This window comes from Lissotriton helveticus, chromosome 10 (assembly GCF_964261635.1).
Source record: "Lissotriton helveticus chromosome 10, aLisHel1.1, whole genome shotgun sequence".
NCBI lineage: Eukaryota > Metazoa > Chordata > Amphibia > Caudata > Salamandridae > Lissotriton > Lissotriton helveticus.
In genome coordinates, this window is record NC_136071.1 from 13,890,430 (window position 1) to 13,906,994 (window position 16,565).

Consider the following 16,565-nt stretch of genomic DNA (forward strand, 5'->3'; position numbering starts at 1 on the left):
GTGATTGTTGTGCAAATGGACAGGTATAAGACCAAGATAAAGTGCAGATCTCGTGATCCTCATCAAAGAACCAAAAAACGACTTTACTTGGAGCCACAATGAAAACAAAACAATGTCATGAGTTTACACACCCATGCTTGAAACAGTCTTAGTCACGAATTGCTGATGCGTAGGCTGACAGGTTGAGAAGATGTTGACGTTTCGACCCCACAATGTTATTGGTATCTGAAAAACCTTACGGGGGTCTTCCTCAGGACAGGGAGGAGATGAGGAAGGGGGGCACCGTGAAAGAGGCTCACGGCGGGAGAATCATGAGATATTAGCCTGTAGGCTCCAAAACATCTGAGAACCGAGAAGTTGGGTCCTGGGCGGAGTGCGATACGGCGGAGTTTGACCACAAAACCCAACTGGGCGACCTTCGGTTTTGCCTTAAGATTCAAATTGTTAGGCAGGCTAACCACGGGGGCCTTCCTTATTGATGCTGCTCGCCTCATTTTGAGTCTTAACAGAAACATTAGTATTCCTGCTTATCTCTTACTTCATTGGCTCGCTGGAATGGTCTTTTTGCCAGATTTGCTTTGCAGAATTTGATTTGATCATCTCCTCAGAACCAACACCTTGAAGGTACTTCTTGGGTGGTGTTGATTTAAGTGGTAGGAAGTCTGCGGTTAAGTCCATCAGACAACAAGTTACGTTCTGTGACAAATCTTTCTGATGAATACGGTACCTGCAGATTACTCCCTGATCCTGCCCACCTCCCCATTCCGAGGAATTGTCATGGCAAGTAAGTTTGATGCACTTGGACTTCTGTCAGTCTTGTCTGCTGCGGCTGAGGACATAGAAAAGTTGACACGGATCTGACATCAAGTCCAGGGTGTTTCTCGGAGCTGAGGAGGTACCATTACCCCCCATTTGTGCAGGAGAGCTAATGCAGAGTTTCCAGATCAAGTCTGGTGTCTGAAGAGATCAGAGAGGGGAGAAATCTGCAGGTTGAAAGGATCCACTAGAACGTACGCAAAGGTAAGTAGTTTGTCCTTACTTACTCACTGTGACATGTTGGGATGAAAGGATGAGAAATACCCTAAAGGATACACACTAGAACATGGTATATTCAACAGATTAAGGGCTGAATACTTAGAAAGTAACTTTTAAAAAAATGGATTAATTAAGATCTTATTCCTTTCTCCACCTTTCAACTCATCCAAACTTTCCAAATAAAATATTAGAAGTGGTGTTGAAAAATCTCTGTTCAGTTGAAAGGTGATTTCCTTCAAATGTCTATTTTTTTTCTTCCCCCTCCAGTGCTACAGCCTGCGGTTGAAGCTTTTTTTCTAGTTCATGCCACGGAGCGGGAGAGCAAGCCGGCTGTTCGGGATACCCGGGAAAGTCAGCTCTCTCATATCAAAGATGAACCCCCGCCCCTCTCTCCCGCCCCCCTCACACCTGCCACACCTTCCTCTTTGGACCCATTCTTCTCCAGAGAACCGTCGTCTATGCACATCTCCTCCAGCTTGCCTCATGATACACAGAAGTTTCTCCGATTCGCAGGTTAGTTCCGCAGGACCTCTCACTTTATATAAAGTTTTTGTTGGATTGCTTTGTTAACTCTAATGGCTCAGCCGTAAAAATCAATACTCGTATGCAGCTTAGTGATTATCAGTGAAGTACGGTTAACACTTTGGTAAAAGAGAAGGCTCTGAGAAATGTATTCAGCTGCTTCAAGGCCAAGCATTGCCACCTGTTTGATAGCAGGAGCCTAAACAGACAGATTGCATAGTTTGTTCAAGTATTGGTGTTCTCATATTTTGTTTGCGTGACTCAGGAAATCCACAAAGAGCTCTTTATCACATGAGTTAATGTCACTCTTAATGTTTTCTCCGTTCTACTCACCAGAGACTCATCGCACTGTATTAAACCAGATCCTCCGTCAGTCCACCACTCACCTGGCAGACGGGCCCTTTGCTGTTCTTGTGGACTACATTCGGGTTCTGGACTTTGATGTCAAACGCAAGTAAGTTAAATTTAAAGTAATCCCTTCTGTGTGTTTACGAGTGGTGTGCTGCGCAAGACTTGTTGTGAGCCATTCTGGCCAAGTATACAACCCCCCTGCTGTCCACCTCAGGATTGTAAATTAATGATTGACTTGCCTACAGGTATTTCCGACAGGAACTGGAGCGCTTAGATGAAGGCCTACGGAAAGAGGACATGGCTGTCCATGTCCGCAGAGACCATGTGTTTGAAGACTCTTACCGTGAGCTGCACCGAAAGTCCCCAGAGGAGATGAAAAACCGATTGTAAGACTTTAAGCTTTATTTTAATTACAGCTGAGACCAAACGAGTACTATTAACTTGATGGAAGTGAAGTGAACAAATTGCAGTTGCTTGAAACAAAACTGGTTCTGGTTAAAAAAACAAGTGGCACAAAGTCAGCGTTAACAATACTTGAGTGAAATGTGTGCCGCTGCTGGAGGTCTGATTTGAAGAAGCTTTCTCGCATGCAAAGTTCCTTGGTATGGTGCTGCTGGACCTAGCAATGATAAGGATGCAAGCACTTAGAGTGTCATCTCTCCTTTGGGTACTGTAGCTCATGGCTGCATCTGACCTCGCCAGCAGCAGTCTCATATCCCATTTCTTGTCATTTGTAGGTACATCGTGTTTGAAGGCGAGGAAGGGCAAGATGCTGGAGGCCTGCTGCGGGAGTGGTACATGATCATATCCCGGGAGATGTTCAATCCCATGTATGCCTTGTTTCGTACCTCTCCTGGTGACCGTGTCACCTATACGATAAACCCATCTTCACACTGCAACCCCAACCACCTCAGCTACTTCAAATTTGTGGGCCGCATTGTGGCAAAGGCGGTGTATGACAACCGGTTGCTTGAGTGCTACTTCACACGCTCCTTCTACAAGCATATCCTGGGCAAATCTGTCAGGTAAGGAAGGATACAACACGATTTGATGGATGATTCTCTTTATAAGCAGGTTAGCTGTATGGATTGCCAGAAAAGTAAAACCTGCTCTTCTTAGCAATAAAAACTGAGAATGTCTTGTCACCTTCTTGTTTTAAATGTTTAGCTAAACTTTAGCTGTTTTATTTGTTTGCTTGTTAGTCATTTGCCTGTTGTAATTATTTGATGTTGTTGATCGCTATTCACTGTGACAGTGAATCTGAGTTTCTAACCCCCTCCATTTTCTGGAGAAAGCCTGCATTGCTCGCCATCACTACCCCAAGACTGAAAAGTCTGAAGGAAGTAATTTGGCTGTTCAGTTTGGAGTGCTCCGGCTTTGTAGACCTAAGATGTTAACAGTAGGCACAGAGGAACTTCCTAGTAGCCTTTAAGTGGCCTAGAACCACATGAAAAAGACCCTCGCAGCCAATTTGTCTGCCCTGCTAATCCAAATGAATGCAAACAGAGTTCTGGGTTAAGACCCGTTCGAGGCATATAAGCTGTAGATTATATACTTGCATAGATCGTCATCTGGTGTTGGGCTCGGATGTTTGCGCTTTGTTTTTATCTTCGAAGAAGTCTTTGTAGTCACGAGATAGGTCACTCCTCCTTAGGGTAGTAGTGCACATGGGCATCAACTCCATCTCCAGATTGTTTTTTTCCGCCATCGGGTTCTGATGTGATTTGCTGCTCTCCGGGTCGTTATAGTTCTCGAACCCCCCTTCGATGCGCAATTCCTCACCACTCAACGGTATTGTTTTGATCGTGTTTCCCTTTCGACGTGCATCTTCAGAAAATACAAAAATCTTTGACCTAGATCTTCGACTCGGGCCACTGGGTCCACGCCAGCAGTCAATGGAAAGGACTCCTTTTAAAAAATGCCCCGGTGTGGTGCTAAGTTCCCACACACGGACTTACATGAGGTTTGTAATCTCTGCCTCTCCCTGGAGTTCGAAGACCAGAACTGCAAGGCCTGTGCATCTTTCAGGTTGAAGAAAACCATCCGTGACTGTCGAGCTCGACGTCACGAAATGTCCAGCGGAAGCAGCTTGGGTCCGGACATCTTTGGAGCAGATCCCAAGAACAACAAGCTGATGAAGGGGAGATCTCCATCTCAGACATTGAGGACCAGACAGTCACCCCGGCTCAACAGTCCATGAGTACACAGATCCCTCTCCTAACAAATCCCAAACAAAAGGCTTGGGTAACCTCGCCTCCCTCGGGCTCAGGTTGACTCTGGCAACATATTTCAGATGCCCCGCCCTTGTGCCCGGCTATGAAACCAAAAGGAAAGCCTTCTGGCTCAGGCTCGAGCCAACCCTAATCCAGTGCCAACAAGTCACCTTCGACACCAAAGCCCAAAACTAAACCTGTGCCACCCCTTTCTTCGTCGCCACTGAAAACAACCTCAACACCAAAACCCTTGGTGTCGAAACAAACCGACATGCCTTCGGAGCCGAAACAGGTTAAACCAAAACCTTCTGGTGGCAAAAAAGGTCTTGGAGCTACAAACTCCTACACCAAAAGCTAAAGAGTTCAAGACCCCGCACAAAGCTTCAGAGACAAAGTCAAAGGAACATTCTGACCCTAAGCATTCGGTACCGAAAAAGGACATTGTACCCAAACAAGTCTGTGCCAGATTTTTCGGATCCAAAGCAAAAAACACTCCACATTGACCCAGAAACCGGTCATGTTACCGCAAGCCTTCTAAAAAGAGGAAACTGGACCATTCAGAAGATTCTGAAATACCCATTAAACGGAAGGAAATGGGCACTGATATTTCTCCACCTTCCTCTCCCTCCTTCTCCAGTTGATCCTAATTTGCTACTTTCTCCGGCACTCTCCCCACAACATACATTTTCACCTCAACCACAAGATGATGAAGATGATATGGGTGGGGATGGGACCACATATACATAGAGGGATGATGAGGCACATACAATCCCACACGATACAGATCCTTGGGATTATTACAAAACAGATCCTGATCCACGCAATGACCCGAACCTCTACCCCTCTAGGCCATCACCGCGAGATGATAACATTGGGTTTGCGCAACTAATTAATAGGGTTGCCCAATACCACGGTGTACAATGACACTGATCCCTTAGAAGACTTCTTATTAGAAACATTTGCAGCCTCACAAAAGTATACACACACCCTGCCAATGCTAAACGGCATGCTAAAACATGCACCAGAAGTCTTTAAAGACCCTGTCAGAGCCAGGATCCTCAACTCCAGGGTGGACAAAAATATATACAAACAAAGAATGGAGCTGAGAGGGAAAATAGGTCTAGGTCGCCCTCCACTCGATACGTCACAACTACAGAAATGACCTAGACCCAAGGCAATCAATTTTTTGTAAGACTTGGGTATCTCATGTCACACTCTTTTACAACAACCACCCATTTCTTAATGTACAGGGTTGGGGATACTCCAGTCAATAGCCCATCTTAAAAAGCCCGTCTCCTTCGGAAACGTGTCCAACCAAAAGTAATTGTGTTAATAGTGGTAGGTGCAGTGGAACAATACAGACAACACAAACAATTAGTGAAATTATACCACATATATAACATAAAAACGCATAAAGCATAAACAGACAACTTTATTCTTGTTCTCATATGCTGAATGCTCTCAATTAAAAAAGTGAATGTGGCTACTCCTTATAGAGCCACTATATGTCAGATCCCAATGACACAGTGTACATTAGAGGTCAGGTCCCTTTAGATTCTCTTGTAGTGTCTAATGCACGCAAGAGGGCTAACTCACAGAGCACAGGCGACGCCCCTCCATCTGGCAAACAAATTGCTTCACAGGCTGCAAATTATTGTCAGATTGCCAAACGCACAAGCTTTGTTAGCCAGATATGACCGAGCTCACTATGATGAGCTTGAAAACCTTATGCAACATCTTCCTGAGCAATATAAAAACACAGCTAATGACCTTATACAGGAGAGTAAACTAATAGCCAACACATCTATAAAATGTGCCCTCGATGCGGCTGATACAGCATCTTGTGCTATTGATACCAGCGTTTTACTACGCAGGCATGCTTGGCTCCGGATATCTGATTCAAGCAAGAGGTGCAATCTACTATTCTTAACTAGCCTTTTGACCAAGAGCCTACAGTCGATACATCTTTAGAAAAGATGACAAAGGATACGGAGAATGCCAAGTCCATGGGGGCATTGCAAATATCTTCCCCTGGAGGCTCAATTCGTCGCTACTTTTACAGGGCTGACTCCAAAACTACGGGCTCAGAACATCCTTCTTCATCATACAAAAGTCCCAATCAAACAAACTCCTCCAGAGGATATTTTCGATGAGGATACCAGGTTACAACAATGAGGAAAGAGGCCGTGGTAACAACACCCGCAGCTCCCCTACCACCAAGCAGTGACTTCCCTTCACTTCCCCCCTGATCATTCCACTCTTGCCGGGGGACAAATCCCACAGTTCCTACCTATCTTGGATTCCATCACAACAAACAGGAGGGTAAGACCAATTATTCAGTATGGTTATTGCCTGGAACTCAAATCCCCTCACCCAAACATCCCTCCCAGACAACGTCCAATGACCTCGGAACATCTGACTCTTCTAAAACAAGAGGTTCTCTCTCTCTTACAAAAACATGCAATAGAACCAGTCCCCTTGCCTCATCAAGGCACAGGGGTTTACTCCCTATTTTTTCTAGTTCCAAAAAAGGGCGGCTCTCTCAGGCCAATATTGGACCTCAGACCGTTCAACCTTTACATTCAGTCAGACCACTTTCACATGGTCACTCCAACAGGTGCTACCACTGCTTCAAAAAGTGAACTTTCTCTCCACTCTAGATTTAAAGGATGCCTACTTTCATATTCCCATTCACTGCGCTCACAGGAAATCTCAGGTTTGTGGTAGACGGTCAACCCTACCAGTTCAGAATCCTCCCGTTTGGGGCAACCACAGCACCCAGAGTCTTCACAAAGTGCCTCACAGTAGCGGCAGCTCACTTATGCAGACAACATATTCATGTGTTCCCTTATCTGGACGAGTGGCTCATAAAAGCCTAGTCACACAGCAGCTGTGTGCAACACATACACAAAACAATCGAGTTGCTTCATGACTTAGGATTCACGGTGATCCTCACCAAGTCCCACCTCCAACCGTCCAGCACACAACAATATCTAGGAACTCCAATAAACACTTCAAAAGCTCTAGCATACCCCAACCCACTCAGGATACGCAACATCCAAGCTCTAATATCACAATTTCAGCCTCAACACTCCTTACCAGCTTGTGTGTTCATGCAGTTAATCGGGATGTTGCCCTCTTGCATTCTCGTCGTCCCTTTTGATAGACCCAAATGCGTCCCTTACGAGAGTGTTTGGCACGTCAGTGGAACCAGGCTCAAGGTCAGCTAACAGATCTGGTGTTGGTGGAAAGCCGCACACATCGCTCTCTGCAGTGTTGGAACACACAAAACCTTTCCAAAGGGCGGCCCTTCCTCAACCCGGCTCCACAGATGGTGCTAACAGCAGACGCTTCACTCACCGGCTGGGGAGCTCATCTTCAAAACTATACCATTCAGTGCATATGGGCCCCTCAGCAAACACAATTCCACATAAATTACCTGGAATTACTGGCAATTTTTCTGGCATTAAAATCCTTTCAACTACATCAGGTAAAACATGACAGCAATATATTACATACAGAAACAAGGGGGGGCACTCTCTCTACAGCTTTCACACATAGCTCAAAGCATATGGAGATGGCCATTCCGCAAAATATATATCTCCTTGTGAGAGGGTACTAGAACATCTTAGAGCACCGAGATGTGGTGAAGGATAAAAACAACCACTTTAGTAAAATAATTCATTCTTACGGTTCCCTTTTGTTCTTTTCACTCCTATGAGCCTCCGGGGTAACCACCCCGGTCCAGAGGAACCAGGAAAGAAGAAAACACCTTTTTCCGACCCTTCCAGCTCACCGGAAACCTCTGACGAAGACGAAGGACCACAAGAACACACCTTACGCCCTATCCCAACTTCTTCTATTGTTAATAAACCTTTTTCTAAACCTCTACTGCAGCCTCCACGCCTGTTTATCAAACCTGCCCTCCACACTCCTTGCAGAACACCTCCCAGGAGTACACACTCAGATTGCAGTTCTGCTCATTCGTCAAACACAGTGGATCCACGAATGGGAACTTCGTCCTGAAGTTCTTCTTCCATTCTTTCACATGTGGGGCCACCCAGCAATAGATCTGTTCGCCACACACGAAAATGCCCAAGCTTTGCATTCAGGTATCCACATCCATTTTCCAAAGGCAATGCGCTGTGGATGAACAGGTCCGGCAAATTTGCTTACGCTTTTCCGCCTCTCCCGCTCCTTCCATTAGTGATTCGGAAGTTCAAACAGCATTCCCTCACAATGATCCTGGTTGCTCCAACAGGCGCCTGACAACCATGGTTCACAACCCTTTTAGAACTACCAGTAGTTCCTCATCAAAAGCTATGCCTCTCACCCAAGCTTCTCACTCGGAACCATGGAGAGATAAGGTATCCAGATCCAAGTCAACTCAACCTTGCAATCTGGTGCCTGAAGTCTTAGAGTTTGCCTACCTCAATCTCCTCGGATAAAAAAGGGGTGGTGATGGACGGAGCATCTGAACCAATCAAACACTCACACCCAGTCAACAGATCTGGGTTTAATCCATCACCGTTCTTTAGCCCACTCTGCCACCCCAGTTCAGACATGGCCATATGCAAATCAGTCTGACCCTGTGCCTCATGGGAACAGTCCAGCCCGAACTGCCAAGCCATGCCTTCCCTGGACCGGAAACAAGCTTCCGAGGACCGGTTTCTGGCATTCCAGCCGTCTTCAGCCCGGCTTGCTTGAATCCAGTGGCAAAGTGAGAATGAACATCATTAGAGGTTAGGCGTCTTCCCACCAGAGCATGCTACGCAGCAAAGTGGAAACTATTTGTAATTTACTGTACAAATAACAAAATCAATCCACTAGATGCTTCTATTCAAAACATTATTTCTCTTGCACCTACAACAATGTAACCTAGCATATACATTCATAAGACTACATCTCGCTGCAATAGCAGCTTATCTCCAAAACGGACAACACTTGTCTTTGTTTAGGGTACCTGCTACCAAAGCATTTATGGAAGGACTTAAATTATAATTCCACCCAGAGCTCTACTCTCTCCGGTATGGAATCTAAATATTATCCTTACCAGACTCATGAGTCCCCCATTTGAACCTCTACAAAAATGCGAATTACAGTTCCTCACTTGGAAAGTAGCCTTCCTGGTTGCTATCACGTCTCTTAGAAGAGTTGGTGAACTCCAGACATTTACCATACAAGAACCATTTTGCAAATCCATCGTAACAAAGTGGTTCTTAGGACTAACCCAAAAATTTTACCTAAAGTCGTGTCTGCCTTCCACCTTAACCAGTCTGTAGAACTCCCAGTTATTTTTCCCTCTACCATACTCGGCAGAACGAGCTCTTCCACGCTGGACGTTAAAAGAGCAATACTTTAGTACATTGAAAGAACAAAATCCTTTAGAAAAACTAAACCATTCTTTGTGGCTTTCTCCCCACCACATAACGGCAATCCCATCTCAAAAGCAGGGATTGCAAGGTGGATTGTTAAGTGCATCCAAATATGCTATCTTAAAGCCAAACATACATTAACCATTCCCCCTAGAGCTCATTCCACACACAAACTGGGGGCTTCTATGACTTTCTTAAGGAACATTCCCCTTGATGAAATCTGCAAAGCAGCAACTTGGTCTACACCATACACTTTCACAAAACACTATTGTGTAGATGTGTAAGCAAAACAAGCTAGTATAGGCCAGGCTGTATTAAGAACACTTTTCAGACCGCTGCAACAGATACAGGTTAGCCACCGCTTGGGAGATAACTGCTGTATAGTCTATGCAAGTATATAATCTACAGCTCATATGCCTCGAACGGAAAATGCTACTTACCAGGATGTATCTGTTCTTGGCATGTAAAGCTGTAGATTCATATAGGCCCACCCGCCTCCCCAGGTACCTCTATCTGTTGCAGTACTATCTTACTTAGATACAACACACATGGACATCTCTTTCTATTTCTTACTAACTCCATCATCACCCTTTATGGCAAACAATCTGGAGGTGGAGTCGATGCCTATGTGCACTATCACTTTGAGGATGAGTCTCCTATATCGTGACTACAAAGACTTCTTCGAAGACAAACAAAGTGCAAACATCCGAGCCCAACACCATATTGCGATCTATGCAAGTATATGAATCTACAGCTCTACATGCCAAGAACAGATGCATACTGGGAAGTAGCATTTTCCTTCCTGCGCTTCTATTAGATGTGCACTAGATGCAGCGAACACTGCAGATAGAGAGATGAATACTAGCAGCCTACTCCGAAGACAAAAAAATATTGTCCTACCCCAGTCCCCCCTTTTTGTATTGATACTCCGAAGACATGTCTGATTACAGATATCTGAAAGAAACAGGTTAGTATTCGATTCCTTACTTTAGAATATCCCCAGGCGTCAGTCTGGATCCGTAAATTTTTGCATAGCAGTACCCCTGCGCGTCGGTAGGAGTCGTCTGCGGCTCCGAGTCCGTCGTGGGCGCCGGGATGACGTCGCCGGAGTACTTAGACGCCGTCCTCGCGCGCTGACGTCAGTTCTTCTTTTTTTTCGCGCCAGTAAGCTTTTTCGATTCTTTTTGGATTAGTTTCAAGTCGGACGACTCAATCGGTGCCAGTAGGAGGTCAAGCCCTGTGCCAACTGCAACCGACCGATGTCTGTTACCGACCCCCATCGCTGGTGCCTACATTGCCTGGGGCCCGACCACGATGACAAATAGTTCCCTGACTGCCGGGCCTTGACGTCGAAGGCTAGACAGGAGCGGTCCCGTAAGCGCCTCGAGCTCCGGCAGTCGGACAGCGCCGTTCGAGGTCCCGGTCCGGGCGGGGGCCGAGGGACCGGTCGCGGGGCTGGAGTCGTCACACCTTGGCGAGTCGACACCACTCGTCGGACTCCAAGTCCTCAGGTAAGAGGCACAAGAAGTCGAAGAGGCAACATCGCTCTTCTGACTCCCCCCGACGCTCGCACGACGCGGCCGGGTGTCCAGGTGACGCCGCCCACGCGGCTTCGCCGGAGCCGCAGGTGTCGCGTCCTGCTCCATACCTGCCGGTCTCTGGGCAGAACGAGACGCTGGAGGAGATTGATGCCTTCCTCATGGCCATGAGGCCGCTCACTCCTCCGTCGGGCTCTGCGGTGCCTTCGGGCCTCGCGGCCCTGACTGGTAGCACAAGCGGGCAGGGTGCTTCGGCGCTGTCGGGTGCTTCGGCCGTCGGCGACTTCGGTCCCAACGCCGCAAGGCCCCACTGGATCCGGATCTGGATCCGGGTCGCCTCTGGTCGACCTTACGACCCCGCCGGCGTTGAGCACTAGTGTGTCACCCCCGGCGCCGTCCTCGTGCGACGCCGTCCCTGGTCCAACCCTCGGTCCGGATCAGACGCCGGAGCGGTGTCGCTCGACGCCGCATTCGGCGCCAGACGAAGAGGAATTCTTCAAGGATCTGGGTCCATCCTTTACCCCTGAATATCAGGTGATGGACGACAAGGGAGGCTGGGAGGGGTCTGAGGACCCTCTGGCACGTGAGTGCCATTCATTTCAGGACTGGACAAAGGAAGTAGGGGAGGCCAGTGGCCTGGATACCTCCCCAGACACTGGTTTTGTCTCCCCTCCTACTGTGGCTACGGAGGAGGGGGCTACTTATAGTGTGGTGCAGTGGGGGGGGCAGGGTTTGCCATCACCTCCTCCACTGGCGCTCCATCACATCGGACAGGTGGGTGCTGCAAATCATCCGAAGGGGCTACTCCCTTCCCTTTGAGGCGACCCCTCCAGCCATGCCACCGCAGTACCACCGCGTGTCGGGGGATCACTTGCAACTTCTGCAATAGGAAGTTACGGCCCTCTTGGCCAAGGGGGCCATCAAGCGTGTTCCTGGGCTAGAAGTAGGGTGGGGTTGTTACTCCCACTACTTTCTGGTTCCTAAAAAGGGCAAAGGGGGCCTACGCCCTATCTTGGACCTGTGGAACGTCAACGGCTTCCTCCGGAAGGAGAAGTTAACGATGCTGACTTTGGCTCAGGTCTTAGCTGCCCTAGAGCCGGGAGACTGAATGGTAGCGTTGGACTTGCAGGAAGCCTATTTCCACATTCCCGTCCTGCCGGCCCACCGGCGCTACCTGCGGTTCACGGTAGGCCACGAGCACTTTCAGTTTACCGTGCTCCCCTTTGGCCTTACCAGCGCCCCACGGGTGTTCACGAAAGTGATGGCGGTGGTCCCAGCTCATCTGCGCAGGTTAGGGGCTTCAGTCTTCCCCTACCTCGACGACTGGTTGTTGAAGGTGGGCTCGTCCCAGACAGTCGTCGGCCACCTCCAGACTACGACGGACCTCCTGCACCTGCTGGGGTTCTCAATCAATGTGCAGAAGTCGCACCTGTGTCCCTCTCAGAAGCTCCTCTTCATCGGAGCGGTTCTGGACTCGGCGCAGTTTCGGGTTTATCCTCCCGAACAGCGGGTTCGGGATATTCAAGCTCTGATTACCATCTTTCAGCCGATATCCCGAGTCTCGGTCAGGTTGACGCTGCGGCTTCTGGGGCTGATGGCCTCCTGCATCCTTCTGGTGCATCACGCCAGGTGGCGAATGCGGGCTCTGCAGTGGGACCTGAAGTTTCAGTGGGCTCAGCATCAGGGCAACTTGTCCGACCATGTTCTGATCTCGGAGGGCACTACAGGACAGTTGCAGTGGTGGCTCACGGACCGCGATTGGGTCAGCGGCAGATCCCTCTCCCTACCCCCACCGGAGCACGTAGTTGTGACGGACGCGTCTCTCCAGGGCTGGGGGGGTCGCATGGGAGAGGCGGAGATCAGAGGCCTCTGGTCTCCAGCGGAGTCCCGGCTCCACATCAACCTTCTGGAGCTGCGGATGATCCGGCTTGCACTGAAGGCATTCCTCCCCTCTGTCCGGGGGAGTGTAGTGCAGGTGTTCACGGACAACACCACCGCCATGTGGTACTCCAACAAACAGGGCGGGGTGGGGTCGTGGAACCTATGCCAGGAGGCTCTGCGCCTCTGGCAGTGGCTGGAACATCGGGGCGTGACCCTGGTGGTGCAACACCTGGCAGGTTCCCTGAACGCCAGGGCGGACAAACTCAGCCGTCTGTGCATGATGGATCACGAATGGCGCCTGAACTCTGACATGGCGCAAGGTCTCTTTCAGCAGTGGGGAGAGCCTTGGTTAGATCTATTTGCCACAGAAGAGAACGCGCAATGTCATCAGTTCTGCGCGTTGGAATTTCCAAGGCGGCACTCGCTCTGAGACGCTTTTCGTCGCGAGTGGAGCTGCGGTCTGTTGTACGCCTTTCCGCCTATACCACTTCTGCCCAGAGTGCTGAAGAAGATAAGGCGCGACCGGGCTTAAGTCATTCTTGTGGCTCCGGACTGGGCTCGAAGATACTGGTATCACGAGCTACTCAGCATGTCAGTCGATACCCCGATTCGTCTGCCTCTTCAGGACCACCTTCTGTCGCAGCAGCAGGGGACGGTCCTCCACCTGAACCTGTCCAGCCTCCACCTCCATGCGTGGAGATTGAGCTGCGACAGTTGAGGCCATTTGACTTGCCTCCTGAAGTCTGTGACGTGATTCTGGCAGCCAGGTGTCCCTCCACAAAATCAGTATGCGCCTGCAGGTGGGACAAATTTGTGGCATGGAGCACCGCAAAGGCTGTGGATCCACTCTCTGCCCCCCTTTCTGAGGTACTCCTCTTTCTTCTTTCTCTTGCCCAGCAGGGCTCTGCTCTGGGCACTCTAAAGGGCTACCTCTCTGCCATTTCCGCCTTCTTAATGCTCCCTGTTCAGCTTTCTTTGTTCAAGTCCCCGGTTGTAAATAGGTTCTTAAAGGGCATCACTCATATGTTTCCTCCTGTTCCTTTCGTGATGCCTCAGTGGGACTTGAACCTTGTTCTAACCTTTCTGATGTGCGCTCCCTTTGAGCCACTTCATAACTGTCCTCTTCGTCTCCTTACTCTTAAGACAGCATTCCTGGTTGCCATCACCTCTGCCAGGAGAGTGAGTGAGCTCCAGGCTCTTTCTTCTCAACCTCCTTTCCTTTCTGTCCATCCAGACAAAGTTGTGTTGCGGACTAGACCCTCTTTCCTGCCCAAGGTAGTCACAACCTTCCACATCGGGCAGTCCATCACCTTGCCCACCTTCTTTCCGCCTCCGCATCCCTTGAAAGAGGAAGAGAGGCTCCACCGTCTGGACCCAAAACGTGCGCGCTCATACTATCTGGATCACGCACGCCAGTTCCGGGTGGATGACCAACTCTTTGTTGGTTACGTGGGTGCTAAGAAGGGTTGGGCGTTGAACAAACGGACCATTTCCCGATGGGTCGTCTTGTGCATCAAGGCTTGTTATTCTCTGGCTAAAAAGGAGCCTCCTGTGGGGCTACGTGCCCATTCCACTCGGGCCACGGTAGCTACTACTGCCCTGGGTCGTGGAGTCCCCTTGCAGGACATCTGTCATGCAGCTACGTGGGCCTCGCTGCACACGTTTGCAAGACACTACTGCCTGGACAGCCATGTCCGGAGAGATGGCTTTTTTGGCCGTTCCGTTCTCCAGGACTTTCTGGTGTGATCATTGGTTCGCAGACCCACCTCTGGGGTTGGTATTGCTGGGGTATCTATTCTAAGGTAAGGAATCTAATACTGACCTGTTTCTTTCAGATGCTCAAGTTACTTACCTCTGGTACCGATATATCTGTAAGAAATAGTAGTTAGTATTAAATTCCTTACCGCCCCACCCATCCTCCCTGTTCTGCGAACCGATATCTAGGGTTAAGGTCATCCCCTTTTAGGGCCCTAGTTTCATGGCACCAGTGTTGGTTTTTATCATGGCTCTGCGTTTCTGGCGCGGAAAAGCTGTGTATAAGAACCGGACGCGGAGCACAGACTACGTCTATCGACGCGCAAGGGTACTGCTACTCAAAATTTTCCGGATCCAGTCTGACACCTGGGGATATTCTAAGGTAAGGAATCTACTAACTACTGTTTCTTACAGATATTACGTTACCGAAGGTAAGTAACTTGTGCTTCAAGTAAGTAGCCTTTATTTAGACTGTGGTGGGTGTGATATGTGAGCCAAAATTAGGGAGATGCCCATGTGCCCTGTTTAGGGAGTGTATTGCCGTAATCTGCCAAATTTGGTGGATGTCCTGCATCATAAATGCCCTAATATTTCGGTCTATAACCAGTCTGGACTGTACATTTTGGTTTCTTTTCTGAGTCTTTGATCACCCCCGGGGCAGCCGTAGTAAAGGCTCCTATTATTGAGTTCCATGATGATCGTCGTCCTATAACCAAAACATAGAGTAACAAGTAGAGTTTGCATCTGTCAACGCATTGTGCCTATAGAAACGTGAATCCTATACAAAGAAGCGTGTTCTTTGGTCACAAGTAGGCTGGCATCAACAGAGCATAACACACTTTAAAGATGCCGAAAGCCGTCACCCTGCAGAAGCAGGGATATAGTGCATGAAGAAAGCAGCTGCTAACACCTGTGATGTTTTCTTTTTTTGTAGGTATACAGACATGGAAAGTGAGGACTACCACTTCTACCAAGGCCTGGTCTACTTGTTAGAGAATGATGTCTCCACTCTTGGCTACGATCTCTCCTTTAGCACCGAGGTAAAACTATCACCCCAGGCCAGGCGTGGATTCCCAGTAAAGCAGAGAGAAGCAAGCATGGCTTTCACTAGCATGTATTCAGTCCCAAGGCATTGTTTGTGCTATTCCTAGGTTTTTCCTTTGCCAACATTTACCAAATCAGCCTATTGTTTTTACCATGCTTTATGTATATTACCTCACTGTAAAACAGAGCTTGAGCACGATATTGCTTCCTTTGTACACCCTGTGGTTGCCCTCTTTGTTGAATGAAAATTGTTACCATGTGTACACTGGATTGTCATGCGTGTCATGTAGATCACATGTTTTGCACAATCTTTCCATTTGCTGCAAAGAAAATGTTATAAATTGTTTTTGTTCGAAGTGGAGGTTTCAGTTTAGAAATGATTGGTGATAACTTTCCCGTAACCCACAGTGTATTGGGACATAGACTGCACTTCAGATTTAGGTTGTTTCCGCCATTTGGTTCAGAAGTATTTTTGGTAGGTCTGGGGCCGTTGCCCAACAGAAATAAAGTCTTTGGCATTGAATCTCCAAAATTGCTACCCACATAGAAACCGCATCAGACCACTTTGGAACTGAATTGGTCTGGACATTTTTCAAAGGCCACGTTTAATGAGAATGACTAATGGCTCAAGAGTCTGGGGTCTACAGGGAAGTACAAGAAGTGTGGCTCAGGGGTTAGAGGCAGCAGACCCGGAAGCTGAGATCGGTCCTGGACCAGGGTTCAATTCCCCGCCTCGGCGGGGTCTTGGGCTAAAAATTCCACGGACTCGATAATTCTCGCCCCGGTGCCTCCTCGACTCACGGGTTCACACTCTGCGACTCTGGGCAATAGCTTGCTTAATCTCCACAATG

General features: G+C 48.5%; 1 protein-coding gene across 2 annotated transcripts in view; it reads left to right on the forward strand.

Annotated features, from left to right (window-relative positions):
* The window catches only part of HUWE1 (HECT, UBA and WWE domain containing E3 ubiquitin protein ligase 1), a 1,655,742-nt gene that overhangs the window by 1,588,922 nt on the left and 50,255 nt on the right, over positions 1-16,565 (forward strand). For both annotated transcript variants that reach the window (XM_078664564.1, XM_078664565.1), the window contains 5 exons: positions 1,303-1,548; positions 1,894-2,011; positions 2,154-2,294; positions 2,646-2,933; positions 15,605-15,710. In XM_078664564.1, coding sequence (XP_078520690.1) covers positions 1,303-1,548; positions 1,894-2,011; positions 2,154-2,294; positions 2,646-2,933; positions 15,605-15,710 — 899 coding nt within the window. The remainder of the gene's footprint in view (positions 1-1,302; positions 1,549-1,893; positions 2,012-2,153; positions 2,295-2,645; positions 2,934-15,604; positions 15,711-16,565) is intronic.